The sequence below is a fragment of the Salvelinus alpinus genome, chromosome 4 (genome assembly GCF_045679555.1).
Source record: "Salvelinus alpinus chromosome 4, SLU_Salpinus.1, whole genome shotgun sequence".
Classification (NCBI taxonomy): Eukaryota; Metazoa; Chordata; class Actinopteri; order Salmoniformes; family Salmonidae; genus Salvelinus; species Salvelinus alpinus.
The window spans coordinates 71940784-71956905 of record NC_092089.1 but is presented as its reverse complement, the minus strand read 5'-3'; the positions used below and the strand labels follow the sequence as shown (position 1 = coordinate 71956905).

General features: G+C 42.1%; 3 protein-coding genes across 4 annotated transcripts; 1 reads left to right on the top strand and 2 right to left on the bottom strand.

The window, feature by feature from the left end:
• The first annotated feature begins 2913 nt into the window (after window positions 1-2913).
• LOC139574364 (RE1-silencing transcription factor B-like) lies at window positions 2914-8338 on the top strand. Its single transcript, XM_071398871.1, has 4 exons — window positions 2914-3048; window positions 4751-5679; window positions 5773-5856; window positions 6217-8338. The coding sequence occupies exons 2-4, from the start codon at window positions 4767-4769 to the stop codon at window positions 8190-8192; spliced, it is 2973 nt and encodes a 990-aa protein (XP_071254972.1). The 5' UTR covers window positions 2914-3048; window positions 4751-4766; the 3' UTR covers window positions 8193-8338.
• A 2898-nt stretch (window positions 8339-11236) lies between these two features.
• On the bottom strand, window positions 11237-15990 carry LOC139574367 (nitric oxide-associated protein 1-like). 2 transcript variants are annotated; one of them, XM_071398875.1, is made up of 4 exons: window positions 15911-15990; window positions 12845-13062; window positions 12126-12257; window positions 11237-11608 (listed from the first exon to the last, which is right to left on the bottom strand). In XM_071398875.1, exons 2-4 carry the CDS (start codon window positions 13046-13048, stop codon window positions 11594-11596), a joined length of 351 nt encoding a protein of 116 aa, XP_071254976.1. In that variant the 5' UTR covers window positions 13049-13062; window positions 15911-15990; the 3' UTR covers window positions 11237-11593. The 2 variants fall into 2 exon arrangements, with proteins under 2 accessions (XP_071254976.1, XP_071254975.1); XM_071398874.1 differs by lacking the exon at window positions 11237-11608 and having other exon boundaries at window positions 11981-12257.
• Window positions 13438-14656, bottom strand: LOC139574365 (nitric oxide-associated protein 1). The gene is given in 4 exon segments (XM_071398872.1): window positions 13438-13823; window positions 13826-14259; window positions 14261-14299; window positions 14301-14656. Coding segments are annotated over 4 exon segments (966 nt in total). The 5' UTR covers window positions 14534-14656; the 3' UTR covers window positions 13438-13563.
• Window positions 15991-16122: the final 132 nt, after the last annotated feature.

Genomic DNA, 16122 nt, shown 5'->3' with positions numbered 1-16122 from the left:
ATTTGTAGTTGTCCACATATTCTAAGTCAGAACCGTCCAGAGTAGAGATGCTGGACAGCCGGGCAGGTGCAGGCAGCGATCGGTTGAAGAGCGTGCATTTAGTTTTACTTGTATTTAAGAGCAGTTGGAGGCCACGGAAGGAGAGTTGTATGGCATTGAAGCTCGTCTGGAGGGTTGTTAACACAGTGTCCAAAGAAGGGCCAGAAGTATACAGAATGGTGTCGTCTGCGTAGAGGTGGATCAGAGACTCACCAGCAGCAAGAGCGACATCATTGATATATACAGAGAAGAGAGTCGGCCCAAGAATTGAACCCTGTGGCACCCCCATAGAGACTGCCAGAGGCCCGGACAACAGGCCCTCAGATTTGACACACTGAACTCTGTCGGAGAAGTAGTTGGTGAACCAGGCGAGGCAATCATTTGAGAAACCAAGGCTGTTGAGTCTGCCGATTGGGATGTGGTGATTGACAGAGTCGAAAGCCTTGGCCAGGTCAATGAATACGGCTGCACAGTATTGTTTCTTATCGATGGCGGTTAAGATATTGTTTAGGACCTTGAGCGTGGCTGAGGTGCACCCATGACCAGCTCTGAAACCAGATTGCATAGCGGAGAAGGTACGGTGGGATTCGAAATGGTCGGTGATCTGTTTGTTAACTTAGCTTTCGAAGACCTTAGAAAGGCAGGGTAGGATAGATATAGGTCTGTAGCAGTTTGGGTCAAGGGTGTCCCCCCCTTTGAAGAGGGGGATGACCGCAGCTGCTTTCCAATCTTTGGGAATCCCAGACGACACAAAAGAGAGGTTGAACAGGCTAGTAATAGGGGTTGCAACAATTTTGGGAGATGATTTTAGAAAGAAAGAGTCCAGATTGTCTAGCCCGGCTGATTTGTGGGGTTCCAGATTTTGCAGCTCTTTCAGAACATCAGCTGACTGGATTTGGGAGAAGGAGAAATGGGGAAGGCTTGGGCGAGTTGCTGTGGGGGGTGCAGTGCTGTTGACCGGGGTAGGGGTGGCCAGGTGGAAAGCATGGCCAGCCGTAGAAAAAGACTTATTGAAATTCTCAATTATAGTGGATTTATCAGTGGTGACAGAGTTTCCTATCCTCAGTGCAGTGGGCAGCTGGGAGGAGGTGCTCTTGTTCTCCATGGACTTTACAATGTCCCAGAACTTTTTTGAGTTTGTGTTGCAGGAAGCAAATTTCTGCTTGAAAAAGATAGCCTTGGCTTTTCTAAATGCCTGTGTATATTGGTTTCTAACTTCCCTAAAAAGTTGCATTTCACGGGGGCTGTTCGATGCTAATGCAGAATGCCACAGGATGTTTTTGTGTTGGTTAAGGGCAGTCAGGTCTGGAGAGAACCAAGGGCTATATCTGTTCCTGGTTATACATTTCTTGAATGGGGCATGCTTATTTAAGATGGTGAGGAAGGCATTTAAAAAAAATAACCAGGCATCCTCTACTGACGGGATGAGGTCGATATCCTTCCAGGATACCCGGGCCAGGTCGATTAGAAAGGCCTGCTCGCTGAAGTGTTTCAGGGAGCGTTTGACAGTGATGAGTGGAGGTCGTTTGACCGTTGACCCATTACGGATGCAGGCAATAGGCAGTGATCGCTGAGATCTTGGTTGAAAACAGCAGAGGTGTATTTAGAGGGCAAGTTGGTTAGGATGATATCTACGAGGGTGCCCGTGTTTACGGCTTTGGGGTTGTACCTGGCAGGTTCATTGGTAATTTCTGTGAGATTGAGGGCATCAAGCTTAGATTGTAGAATGGCCGGGGTGTTAAGCATGTCACAGTTTAGGTCACCTGGCAGCACGAGCTCTGAAGCTAGATGGGGGGCAATCAGTTCACATATGGTATCCAGAGCACAGCTGGGGGCAGAGGGTGGTCTATAGCAGGCGGCAACGGTGAGAGACTTGTTTTTAGAGAGGTGGATTTTTAAAAGTAGAAGTTCAAATTGTTTGGGTACAGACCTGGATAGTAGGACAGAACTCTGCAGGCTATCTCTGCAGTAGATTGCAACACCACCCCCTTTGGCCGTTCTATCTTGTCTGAAAATGTTGGAGTTAGGGATGGAGATTTCAGAGTTATTGGTGGTCTTCCTAAGCCAGGATTCAGACACGGCTAAGACATCCGGGTTGGCAGAGTGTGCTAAAGCAGTGAATAAAATAAACTTAGGGAGGAAGCTTCTAATGTTAACATGCATGAAACCAAGGCTTTTACGGTTACAGAAGTCATCAAAAGAGAGCGCCTGGGGAATAGGAGTGGAGCTAGGCACTGCAGGGCCTGGATTCACCTCTACATCGCCAGAGGAACAGAGGAGGAGTAGAATAAGGGTACGGCTAAAAGCCATGAGAATTGGACGTCTAGGACGTCCGGAACAGAGAGTAAAAGGAGCAGGTTTCTGGGGGCGATAAAATAGATTCAAGGTATAGCGTACAGACAAAGGTATGGTAGGATGTGAATACAGTGGAGGTAAACCTAGGCATTGAGTGATGATGAAAGAGTCTCTATAAACATAATAGAAACCAGGTGATGTCATCGCATATTGATTCTCAATAAAGCCCTTTACTTTCATATCACATCAAAATAATTTTAGAAATGCAAAATATACACTTACTGTACACTGTTTTAACTGGCTTTATCACAGTTGCAGTTTACACATTTCTGGCTGCCTTCTTCCATTACACGCAGGTGTCCCGAGCATTCTAGATAGCTAATTAGCCCCCCAGTGTATATATATATATTAGTTTAGTTTATATATAAGAGGAATACATTTTTGCCAAAAACGTTTCTAAATGAAAATAAATCAACTCATAATGATTAATAATAACCGGATTGCTAGATTGTATGACCATTTGGAACATTGGGATTTGGAAAGAAGAAGCTCCCGGCAGAAACACTAGCTCGCGCTGACGTCAGCCATCCCTGCAAACAGACGGAGCCAGGCTGATGTGTAGGAATGTGTGGAAACTTCTTCCGTGAATAGTTTGTGTACTATTACATCGATAATATAGACCGAATACCGACAAGGAGTGGATACAGATATACGGTGAGTTGTGTGTAATTTAGGAATTAACAGATTTGTTGTCTATTGTTTTAATTTGTGAAACAAACTAACTTTGACGAACAGTTTTGAAAATGGAGGCAATGTGGGGGTTGTTGAAAGGGATAGGCGCTGTCCAGGGCTGATTTCAGCACGAAGATCAGGACCATGGCTAACATAACGCTGTTCTAAACTTTCGAAGTGTTTACACGCCAAACTTTATTTATGATATATATACATTTTTTTAAGTAAAACGAACAACACTCACTATCGCTACATTTTTCAAGAGTTTACAAGTTAACAACCTCCTTGTTCGGAGTTTGCTCTTCCGCAAAACTAGTTTTCCGAGTGAAGTTTTGAGGGCCCTGCTGGACAGCGACATTCTCTGCCTGTCGTGGCAAGTTTGCATGGCGATTTGTGGAATACTATTGTTGGTAAAAGTTAGTTTGAACTACAATCGATCCATTTGTTAAATAAATAATTGTCTCCTCCACGCCCAAACCTTTACTGTAGCTTTTTTTGTTGCAACTTTCTGCTTTGTATTGCAGAGGTCTAGTCTTTGTTTACAACTATACATAGACTATAACTCAGTCAAATAAATGTTATTTTGCAAGTCATATTGTATTCAGTTTGGTTATTGTAATACCAGCACGGTAACAAAGTATGTCTATACACTTTGTCTCATAGTTAGAACGTAAAGACATGTAAAACGTTGATTTTTTATTTGTTTTACGTATTTGGTCATCATTACCATTTAGGTCAATTATAGCTATATATTTGGTTTCGCATTGAGATCATACAACCCCTTTCTTATTTTTTCTGCGTACTAGTTAGAATGGCTACTGTAGTTTTTGGGCGCTGTCGACCAAGTTGGTGGTGCTGTTTCAAAATGGCCGAACACACATTTCTGTGCATGCAAACACAGGCCTAGGACACTATGGGGTTTCCCAAGGCACTGTGTTAAATACATGACGTAGCCCCACAATGAAGTTATGAAACATACATTTTGAGGTGGTGGGATATTCTTGGTAGTTTTGTGCTAAACATTTAAATATATGGGAAAAAACAATTTTTTATTTGTATTTAATTGGTTACATTTTAAGTATGAAATAGTCTGGATAAATATCATTTTTTACAAATTAAGAATAGATACAACATTGTCATCTGTTATAGTCACATACTGGTTCATCACATTGATATGTACAGCAGACTGCATGAAGACATGAATAAATCCAGATAAGGAATCAATGACATGATGAAAGTGTTCTGAAATTATATAGGTTTAGCATACTTCCCTTTTATTTATTTTGACACTTGGATTGATGACATTTGTTTTTTCTTTATTGTATCCACCATTCCTAGATTATTATGAAAACATCCTGCACTTTCCAACCATGATATGAATACCAAATTACTAATTCAGAGAAGGAACAGTGACATTACCTTACATGGTATATCCCTGGTTGGTAGTTGCTAGGAAAACTTGCAAGCCATATCATTTTGATGACGTGAGACTGAGTGGCATATGTGATAAATGTTCAAAAGATTGATGAAGTCCAGAATTAAATGCTTGTTAAAACTCATACTCTCTGTGACTACTGCTACAAAAATGTTAGTTCTGAAATGATTTCAAACATAATTTAACATATCTTATTTGAAGTTGTTTGATCAATGACCATGACCTCTGGTTCTGCTCTCCTCCCCACAGCCACAGCCCTCCCAGCATGGCTTCTCAGACGGTATATCCAATGGGGTTGGTCATGTATGCCACCTCAGCTGGCATGCCCATGATGGAGGATGCCCAGGGGTTGGCTGAGCTTCCACACAATGAGCTGCCGGCCCCACAGCTGGTCATGCTCGCCAACGTAGCCTGTGAAAATCCAACAGAAGGGAAGGAGATGATGGAGCTCCAAACCGTCGGCAGCAGCAGCTACTCCGATAGTGAAGACGAGAACATCATCAGATACAGTTACGATAGCCATGAGAGAGAGATGTGCATTGTAGACTACCCAGAGTCTCCACGGGTGGCCCTTTCCCAGGTTGAGGAGATTGAAGATGAAGTAGAAGTAGAAGAGGAAGAAGGGATGGACCTGTCCAAACCCTCTGAACAGCGCCCTTCTAGCCCTCCCACCCCTTTTACCCCTTCTACACCTCTGGGCATGATCATGGAGTCAGCTAAGAAGAAGAAACCCTTCTTCTGTAAACCCTGCAACTACCAGGCTCAGCGAGAGGAGGAGTTTGTAACCCACATCCAAATCCACAGCGCCAATAGGATGATTGTGGTGAAACGCGTGGAGGGGGACAAGGCACGGGCAAAAGAGACTTCGGCTGGACCAGATCAAGAGGCGGAGAGCGGTGATAGCGGGGCCAACAACAAAGGGGTGATCCGCTGTGAGCGCTGCGGCTACAACACCAACCGCTACGACCATTACATGGCTCACCTCAAGCACCACGAGAAGGAGGGCGATGACCAGAGGGTCTACAAATGCACCATCTGCACTTATACCACCGTCAGCCAGTACCACTGGAGGAAGCACCTCAGGAACCATTTCCCCAGTAAGCTCTTCACCTGCAACCAGTGCTGCTATTTCTCGGACCGTAAGAACAACTACGTGCAGCATATCCGCACTCACACAGGTATGTCAGAACCTTTTCACTCCAAGAATGCACTTAATGGTCAACGTATGATTGTTTTTAACAGTTTAGCTAACTCTGTTTTTGCTTCTATAGGGGAGCGTCCTTTTCGATGTCCATACTGTGAGTACTCAAGCTCCCAGAAGACCCATCTTACCAGGCATATGAGAACCCATTCAGGTGAGTGTCTAACACAGGCTACATGACAAAAAAGCCTGATGGTACATATTTCTAGCATGTAGCAGAAATTACACAAATATAATTGATTGTGCATAGATAGGTCTCTGTTTTGCTTTCCTCTCATAGTCAACTTTTTCTCCTTTGTTGCATTCGCTGGAGCAGATGGTTTTGGATAAGAACGGTAAAGTGGTTTGCGATACGTGCTGTGAGATGCTTATTGTTCGACCTGTAATTGTTGCTTGTCTCTCCTTACTCTGGTCCATCTTCCCTGCATGAAATGTGAGCCAGTGTTCCCATAGAAATTAATAGCAGTTAAAATGTCTGTAACCTGAGCATTTTCCACATTGCTTTTCTTGACAGGTGAAAGGCCTTTCAAATGTGACCGCTGCAACTACCTGGCTGCCAATCAGCATGAGGTGACACGCCATTCCAGACAGGTTCACAATGGGCCCAAGCCCCTGTGCTGCCCCCACTGTCCATACAAGACGGCTGATCGCAGCAACTACAAAAAGCATGTGGAGCTCCACCTCAACCCGCGTCAGTTCCTTTGCCCTGTCTGCAAGTACGCCGCTTCCAAGAAGTGTAACCTGCAGTATCACATCAAATCTAGACACCCCGGCTGCCCACAGATTGCAATGGATGTGTCAAAGGTCAAGCTGCGTGTCAAGAAACCTGATTCTGATGAATTCACTGATGAGTACACCATCGTGAATGGAATTGCAAAGTTTGAGTTGTCTGCAATTGCTGATGAGGAGGAGGACATGGAGGAGAGACCAGCGATCTCTGGAGCTGATAAACAATCAATCCATATCAATCTCTCGACCAAGAAGAGCAGCAATCCCAGCCCTCTTCAAGCTGCAGAAAGTGTAGCAACGGACAAGACCCACAAGAAATGTTGTGTCTCCCCACTCAAAGAGACACCTAAAAAGGCAAAGGACAAGGCAGAGAAAAAGGTAACACTGAAACGCAAGAGTACAGAGATGAGCAGTGAGAATACAAAGCAGCATGTTACCCTGAAGGAGACAGCAGCTGCAGTTCAAACCACAGGTAATAAAGTTAAGAGACGTCCCAAAAAACAGATGAGGGGGAAAACGAGTGTTCAGGATAAGAGTGAAATAAAGGAAACCGTGGAAAAAGTTCAAAAGGCGAGTTTGGAAGAGGACGGTGTTGAGAAGGAGAAATCGGTCAAGGAGAGGTTAGAGAAAGACATGCTGGAGAGGGAGAATACGGAGAAAGTGAAGGAGGAAAACAAGAAGCTGGAGATGGAGAAAAAAGAGCAGCTGGGAACACTGAAGAATGAGAGGGAAGGAAAGGAGAACAAAAACACAACAAAATCTAAGAAGAGTCCTTCTAAAAAAAGGGAGAAAGTGGTTGAAAAGACTGTTACAAAAGCACCTCAAAGTCTGGACGCACCAGTGGAAAAACAGGGAGAGAAGAGCAGGACGAAGCCGCTAAAGAGAAAGGCTGCAGAGGCCTTGGACTTATCAATGAAGGAATCTCCTGAGGAGCCCTGCACCGACATAAAGGCCAAACGGTTAAAAATCAAGGCTGCTCACAAGTCACAATCAAAAGCCAGTATCCCCCAAAGCATGACGACTGAGCCTTGTCCAGTGTCAGAACAGGAGAACCCAGCGAACCAGATTATGAACTCGCCTGTAGTGAAAAAGAGCAACAAGACAGAAGCAAGCTGTGAAGAGACCGAGGCTTCCAGTGAGAACAAGGGGTGTTCCATCATTGAGAACTCTATTAGCCTCCCTGAAAACAAAAAGTGTCCAGCTACAAAGCTTCAGCCAGCAGTTCTGCAGGGAGAGCAGCAGGCGTCTGACCAGGAGACTGTCCCCACTATGCATACCTCTACATCTCAGGACACAACTCCACAGGCTGAGCAGGCTAAAGTCGCCGACCAAGCAGAGGAAACTCCTACTCCTGAAGACGAGTCCCCATCTCCCTTAGAAATTGACGGCTCTCCCGATTTCAGACGGCCACAAGGAGAACCATCAACACCCTCCCTGGAGCTCCCTAGGCCAAGAGGAAAGCCTACCGAAACTGAAGAGGACGAGGGCATCCACAGCCATGACGGAGGAAGTGAGATCAGTGATAGCGCCTCGGAGGGCAGTGACGACTCGGGGCTCAACGGACTGGCCACTGCCGCCGGCAAACTGGCCAATGACCCTGAAACTCCCACAGAAGAGATTCCGACTCCTACTGAACTCAAGAGTCACATGTGTATTTTCTGTGACCGTACCTTCCCCTTGGAGGTCGAGTACCGTCGGCACCTGAATCGTCACCTGGTGAATGTGTACTATCTTGACAATGCATCCAAGCTGGACCAGTGAGTGCCTGCAGAGCAGGGGGCTTTGATTTATCCCATTTTAATCAGTTTCAGCAGAGTATTTTTGTTTTACCCTTTCTACCTGTTATAAAACATAATTGTCTGTGTAAACATGTTGACACTACATATTCAGTTACTTTGCATTAGTGCTCACTAGTACTGTGCTGTATAAAATATTATATGGTATGCCTAAAACTCTCTGACAGCCATTGTAATACAGCTTTAGGCCGACTAGTTAATTTGATTATTGGTGTCTGGGCTTTCACGTATTGGTTCCCAGACATTTTGACTATTAATTCTACAGTTCTTGTTTTCAAACATGATGGGATGCCTTTCATTTAAATCATAAAGGATATGTGAGTTAATATGTGTGAGGCCCAAAACAAATGTTCATGGTTTGGCATTTGGCTGAAACACCCATCAAAGAAAATATGGGATATTAATTTTATTGCTTGTAAATCTCAGAATACTTGTAAATCTCATATGGTTATTCAACTACTGGTATCTAAAATCGAATAGCATTGTATATATCTTACATATAGTGGTTGATAGTCAAGAAATCGCTACACCTTGCCGGTTGAGTTTCTATATGAGAAGAAGCCACCAAGAGACGAGTTGCACCTGTTTTTTGTATTTTTATCCATCAGCCCTGTTGAACAACAATAGTACATCAATTATGAAAGGAAGTGGTACACTTTTTCAATTAAGTACCAAAGAAACCCCCTTATTCACACGGGATGATATTAGAAGGACCCAGGTGCTCCAGAGAATAATAGGGTTCTCACTCCTGTTGTGTGAGTCCACTCCAGTGAAATGGTCTGTCCCCTAAATGGGGAAGAGGGCTGCATGTTCAAAGTCGGCACAAGTGTAAGTTGTCCACTCCACCATTTAGGGAGCACTTGACAACTACTTTAATTTGTCTTTTTATTGATAACTTCAAGAGATAAAAAAAAAAAACATTGTATAAATAAATTATCAATCTGCACAATGGACTAATTATAAAAATCTCTTAATTACAAAAAAAATTGACTTATGAGGACTCTTACACTCAAATTGATGAAATGAGGTGAGGTTTCTTTGGGTTCATCCGGTACAATGGTGGTGAGATGTGTATAGAATTGTTTCTTGAGTTAATGTTTGAAATATGTTGTCACTTTTTGAATATCCAAGTAAATGTAGTCATACAAAGAAACTCATACTACTCATTAATAAATGCACAACTCTGTGGAAGGTAGGGTGTTCCTAGTGTTAGCCTACTGGACCTTGACATTTGTAGCCCTCTAGAACTTAAGATATGGATAGAGATTTTCTGGATGCTATAAAACAGATACTATGTTGCTATCACTGACAGAGAATAGACTAGCTAACATTGAAAACAAGTTGTGAAATGGAAGTTTGGGAACACACCATTATCAGTTTTGTATCTGATTTCAGAAAAAGTCCAAAGATATATTTTTTTTTACAGTTTTTGAGCCTGCGAAGATGCCCGTAGTTCTACATTTTCTTCTTTTTCTTTTTACTCTTCAGTGCCTTCGACAATCAGTATTTTATGTTTTTGCATATTAACAGTGTAGGTTTCTGTTAATTGAGTCACATTCTTTGTACACTGTAAGAGCTCTGATTTCAATTATATTGTTGTTACATCATGTCTATCTTTATAACCATTCCTTGAGGTTTAGTTGTAATTGTTTGATTTCTCTGATTGTTGCTGTTTTTATTACCCCACTCATCTGTTTTACAGAATTGTACTTCCAAAGCTTAGCCTGTGAAATACTTCATTCATATGCATTTAGTTTTCTGTACTATGAGGTGATTGTTAGACTGCGCTAATAAATAAAAAAAATATGCCATGTGTACTCTTTTAGTAAATTCAGTGCAATATTATATTTTGGGTGTGATGCCAAAGTGAGAAGATATAGAATTATAAAGATGTATGTCTTGAGTATCCTGACTATTGGAAGGAACAGAATATACCAGGGTTCCCTGGGAAACTGGTCCAATTTAGCCGATATGCTCTTGAACCGGTCTATAAATGCAGTTTCCCAGGGAACCCTATCTAGACAGTTAGATTCCGTAGCACTGTAAATGTACACCTTTTATCTCTTTGTTCACTTACTGTATTGTGCTTGTTAGTGGATAAGAAAAGTGTATTTCAGTCTTTGTAACCATTTTGCATTCACATATTGTAATCATATGTACCGTAAAACTTCAATTAAATGCTGAGTCTCAAATTGCCAGCTGCCTGTTCATTTTAATAGCTGGGAATCGGCACACATTTCAGCAAATAAACGCCTGTTTCAAATGAATTCCCGGGTCTAAATGAATTGTTTGCGATATTCCCATGTGCATTAATTATTTTTATTCTGTCATTGTTGCTAGCCATGTCGCCACCAAAAAGAAAACATTAAATTCATGTTGCTGAAGGGTGAAATTGGGGTGTATGATAGGCAGTCTTTGCTAGTCTGATCTGCGATGAATTTGTTATTATGTTTATACTGGTCACAAACAGTGTGGTAGTCTTTACAACATTTTATTGAGCAAAATCTGTGTGCATTAAGGAAATAGAAACCTAGCTCAAATAAGTGCCGGTTGTGTTCAGCGATTAAAGCAAATACATGCCCAGGCTATTAATTTTTGTTTTACTGTTAGCCTATACATGTCATTTGCAGTTAGTGAAGAAATTTACTATTTTTCAATAAAATAATTGCCAACTAAATTCTATTAATACCTTCACCAAAGTGGATAGTTATTGGCCATTGTCCCCAATACTTTTTGAAAACAATTGGCTGTTTTAAAACCTTTTTGTGCAGTTTAAAACAAAGCATCCTGTACCATTTTCTGCTCTACACTTTTAATAAAAGGTTGGCCTACTATCCAGAGGTATTGTTGGTGTGTGAGTCCTTTCCATTTCTTACCTTTTCAGCAGTTACTGATATGTTTAATAATATATTACACTAAAGGTGCCTGCTGTCTAAATGTAATGAAAGCAATGTAAATTTAAGCAGTCTACACATCGACAAATAACGACAGCTGTTTTTACAAGGGTATTTACAATCATTATATTTACAATGTTACAAAACCCAGAGCTGAAAACCATCCACAAACTTAAAGTACGGTATCACCATTAGACATTGAGTACAAAAAGCCTTTGACATGAAAATGCACGTTGCTCCATTTCGATTTTACACACTTAATATTTTCTTCAAATTGAGCCTCTGCTCCTTTGTAGGACAGGCTGGTGTCCACCAGGCCCTGGTGTTTCATGGTCTTATAAGCAACAGACTTGTTGATGTGCTCTCCCTTCAGGATTAACGATGTTGGGGAGTAGAGGTGGGCTACTCAAGGAGAGCCCTGTACCCCCTGGAGCATGGGCACGCAGCAGGAAACTGTTCCCCTCCACTCCTGTCACTGCCACCCAACCTAAAAACAGAATAAATTTATCAGTAGCACCAGCCTCTTTTGAAAAAAGGTCAATCTTGGGTCATCTGGTTGATCAATGTGTAATTATGTGTGTATTACCCACAGAGGACATCTTAATATCAGCGCTGGCTTTCTGATAGCCCTGCCCCTTCAGCTCAAACTCTTGGGAGACTAGAGGGGGGAATTCCTTCATGGGTTCTTCTCAACCCTTTAGTACCTATTCACACAGTTCTTCATGTTGATAACATTATTTGTAAACTTGTTTGTAGTAGCACTTGAGAGATTTTAATTCCTTAACTAAGTAGAGTAGACCAAGCAGCATCAACTTAACCTCAGCAGGATTTGACCAGCATGCTTCTGATAGATGCGGTCAGCCTTGTCCAGACTGGTGATGTGAATTGGGACTCGGTTGGAAGCAATGACTGAGAACCAGCAGTTAATAATATGTCTGTCATAAAGACAAAAGTGTGCACCATTGTTTTGATGTCAAAGTTTAATAATGAAAGAAGTCATTCACCTGAAGGTAATCAATTCGTCCTAGAGCTCCCAGGAACAGCAACATTCCAGGTTTCAACACAAACGTCCTGCGTACGATGGCTTGTGTGGGCACGACCACCTTCACCTCTTGCTCGGTCAACAGATTGAGGACCTATCAAGCATGAGAGAGTGAGAAAGAGGGGGTGGGGGAGGGGCAATGTGCCTTGGTTTTTGCAATGAACAGAAGATTGTGAGCTGAATGGTTGGCATTGTTCAACACTAGTCTGGGCTTTTCTTGTAAGAAACCCCTTACGAGAGTGGTACAATGCAATAATAAACCAGTCATAAATCTACTGCAGTGACCACTTTATAGATAATTCTGTTCTATTGCAGTGTGCGTAAATGTATCATGCCATCCTGCTTGTGCAAATTATACTTTGTGGTATAGCCTAGTAATACGAGAAATAGAAAGGCACACCTTGTTCCCCCAGAGGACATGCAAAGGTACTATTTGTATCTACCCTCTTGCATCAGAAGGGAAACTAAGTCGAGTGTTATTAATTAGTCAGCAGTGTTCTCTCCTAGTGCTGGTAAACAGCTACAACATGTATACACGCTGTTTCAATTAGGAAGGTACATGGTTCCATTATGCGCTGCACTGTAATCTATGAAACAAAAATTATACTGGCCACGTTGAAGTCGATTTAGCCCGGCGTAACAGCCAGCAGTGGCGCCAAGCGGAAGCAGAAAGTAGCTCACGTCATTCTCTTTCATGACACCAGGGGTGTCATAGAGCCAGTGGGCATCTTTCAGTTCGTTGAGCGTCAAGCCCACATCTGGAGAAGGGTTGAAAAGAGTATGGTCTTTCTCCTCCCCCTTGTCAATCATGTCCTCTCCATAGGCCAGACTATCAGGATCAAACTGTATCAGGCCTCTTTTGGATTCTACGACGGTCCGGAACATCCTCCCAATATGACCTAAACCAATATAGGATTTTTTTTATAATTAGCTTACATTACAAAGTACACATTTAATAGTAACCATGCAAACCAATAACAACACAGTAGGTCAAGGGTTGAGCTGTATGGCATGTCCATTTCGAACCCCTGGTATTTAGGCTACCCTGTGGGGTTACCACCAGTTCTGTCGCCAACAGCCAACACCAATCTCTTACCCACTAGGTAGCCCTGCTTGCTGAACTGTTCCAGTCGCTCGAGCTCCTGTGGAGAGATATCACTCTCCGTCTGCTTGGAGGCACTCTGGTGCCTCTTGGACCTCCTGAACATGCAGTACCGAATGTTGTTGATGATGGGGAACTTCAGAAGGTTCAGCATTATATCTTTGGATAATATTACATTTTAAAGTAAATTGAAGAAAATCTACATTTTAGAGACTTTCATATAAACAAATGTAAGTCTGATTCAAGCCCTCCATCAATGTGACTGTAAAAGTGGTTTGAATGTGAAGCTCTTTCAAGACTAATGATTGCAGCAACAATACACAAAGAAGAGTGTTCCATAAATAATAATGTATCTTATAGTAACTGTGGATAACATGCAGGCTGGGCAGAGCTCCATTTTACCAGGCCATGGAAATATGGTGGCTTTGTGGATCACATCCGAGGCTCTGGATTTGCAGTAGTCTGACTCCAGTAGAGTGTTAAACAATGTGGATTTCCCCGTGTTGGCCATTCCCGCTAGATACACGTCTCCATTGTACTTCCACAATCTCTGGAGATTAGATTTTCTATGCCATATCCCGTTTTGGTTCTAATGATGGGGGTATCTTTGATATTATCACTGGAAATGCCTACACCAGCACAGTGCTGGGAAAGCTGACATTTAATCATTTGCAAGTAGTTTTTAGAGTCTCCAGGGAGCAAGTCCACTTTATTACCCAGAACCACTATGTGTTTGTTTTCTCCAACAAGCTATAGCAAGTCTGGTACTATGGAGTATGGGATGTCCAGGAGATCTACGATGAACAGTACCAAGGCGTTCTCTGATTTGACCCTGCGGACTATATCCAGATGTTCCTCCTTGGACATCTTGACAGTCAATGCCTTTTGGTGGTGTGTGAGCAAGTAACAACGATGACAAATGGCTTTTTTCAATTCCTTCTCCTCTAGCAAAAGTTTATACTTCTCACTTGGTAGATAGCCTGCCACATCAGGTGCAGTGCATGACTGCGCCACATCCGTTGCAACAGGTGTCAATCCTCCATATCTGGCGTACCATAGATTTTCTGCTGTCCTTTAGTTTTCTTTTTCGTCTTTTTGCTTGTTTCCTCGAGAAGGAAGTCTATTTCATGAAACTCGATGAGAGAATCAATGCTAGCTGTCGCCACTTTGGTCCCATCTTTCAATGACCACAGCTGTTGCTCCAGAGTTCTCTGCTGCTTCTCAGAGCCTGACCTCGGCGGCAACCTCTTGTCTTCTTTGGAAATCATGGGGACAGCATTCACATGGAGGTAACCATGAAGTTGGTCCTTGTGAGTATCTGTCACGCCCTGACCTTAGAGAGCTTTTTATGTCTCTATTTTGGGTTTGGTCAGGGTGTGATTTGGGTGGGCATTCTATGTTCTATTTTCTATGGTTTTGTATTTCTTTGTTTTGGCCGGGTATGGTTCTCAATCAGGGACAGCTGTCTATCATTGTCTCTGATTGGGAACCATACTTAGGTAGCCCTTTCCCTCCTTTCTTTGTGGGAAGTTAACTTTGTTTGTGGCACATAGCCCTTAAGCTTCACGGTTGTTTTGTATAGTTTAATGTTTTTGTTGGCGTCATTTCAAATAAAAGGAATATGTACGCTCACCACGCTGCGCTTTGGTCCAGTTCTTTCGACGGCCGTGACAGTATCTTCTTGATCTATGTAGTCCAGGAAAACAAATTCCCCCTCTTTTTCCGGCTCTATGGAGGTGCATTTCCCTTGAATTTTAAATTTTTTACCCAGATCTTGAATTTCACCCCTTGCTTCTCTTGCAGTGCTGTAAAATCTGGTTGTTATTGTGTCATCCACAGTGGTGTAAAGTACTTAAGTAAAAATACAACTTAAGTAGTTTTTGGGGTATCTGTACTTCACTACATACCTAAAGAAAATGATGTACATTTTACTCCATACATTTTCCCTGACACCCAAGAGTACTCGTTACATTTTGAATGGTTAGCAGGACAGGAAAATTGTCTAATTCACACACTTATTAAGAGAACATCACTACTGCCTCAGATCTGGCAGACTCACTAAACACATGCTTTGTTTGTATAAAATACTGAATGTTGGAGCATGCCCCTGGCTATACGTAAATTTAAAAAACAAGAAAATGGTGCCACCTGCCTTGCTTTATATAAGGAATTTGAAAAGATGTATACTTTTGATACTTAAGTATATTTTATCAATTACATTTACTTTTGATACTTAAGTATATTTTATCAATTACATTTACTTTTGATACTTAAGTATATTTCAAACCAAATCCTTTTAGACTTTTACTCAAGTAGTATTTTACTGGGTGACTTTCACTTTTACTTGAGTAATTTTCTATTCAGGTATCTTTACTCAACTATGACAATTGGGTACTTTTTCCACCACTGGTCATCCAATACAAAAGGTAGTTCATGTTGGAACATGTTTACTTCAAACATAGACATATAGTGCCTTGGTAGAGGTGATGAGATCGATTTGGTACTTTGGTTTAGAGATAGACATGGAATTGATAGATGTCGATAACATTTACATGTAACTATTTCCCGTAATGGGGGTGGCAACAATTTATACATCTTTACAAACTAATAAAATTGAACCATACATTATACAATGATAATATAACCTTGAATAACACGAGCTGTTGCTTCTTCTTCTTTTTTGGTGGAGTTTAACTGCGGTTGGCAACATTACCGCCCCTAACTGAACCTTTAAAAATGTGTATAACTAAACCAAGATATACCACAGCATGTCTTTTCTACAGCCTGTCTTTTCCAACGGGAACAAATTAGTTATAGTGGGCAGAGCAAGCAAGGAGGTGGGTAGAGCCAAGCACGA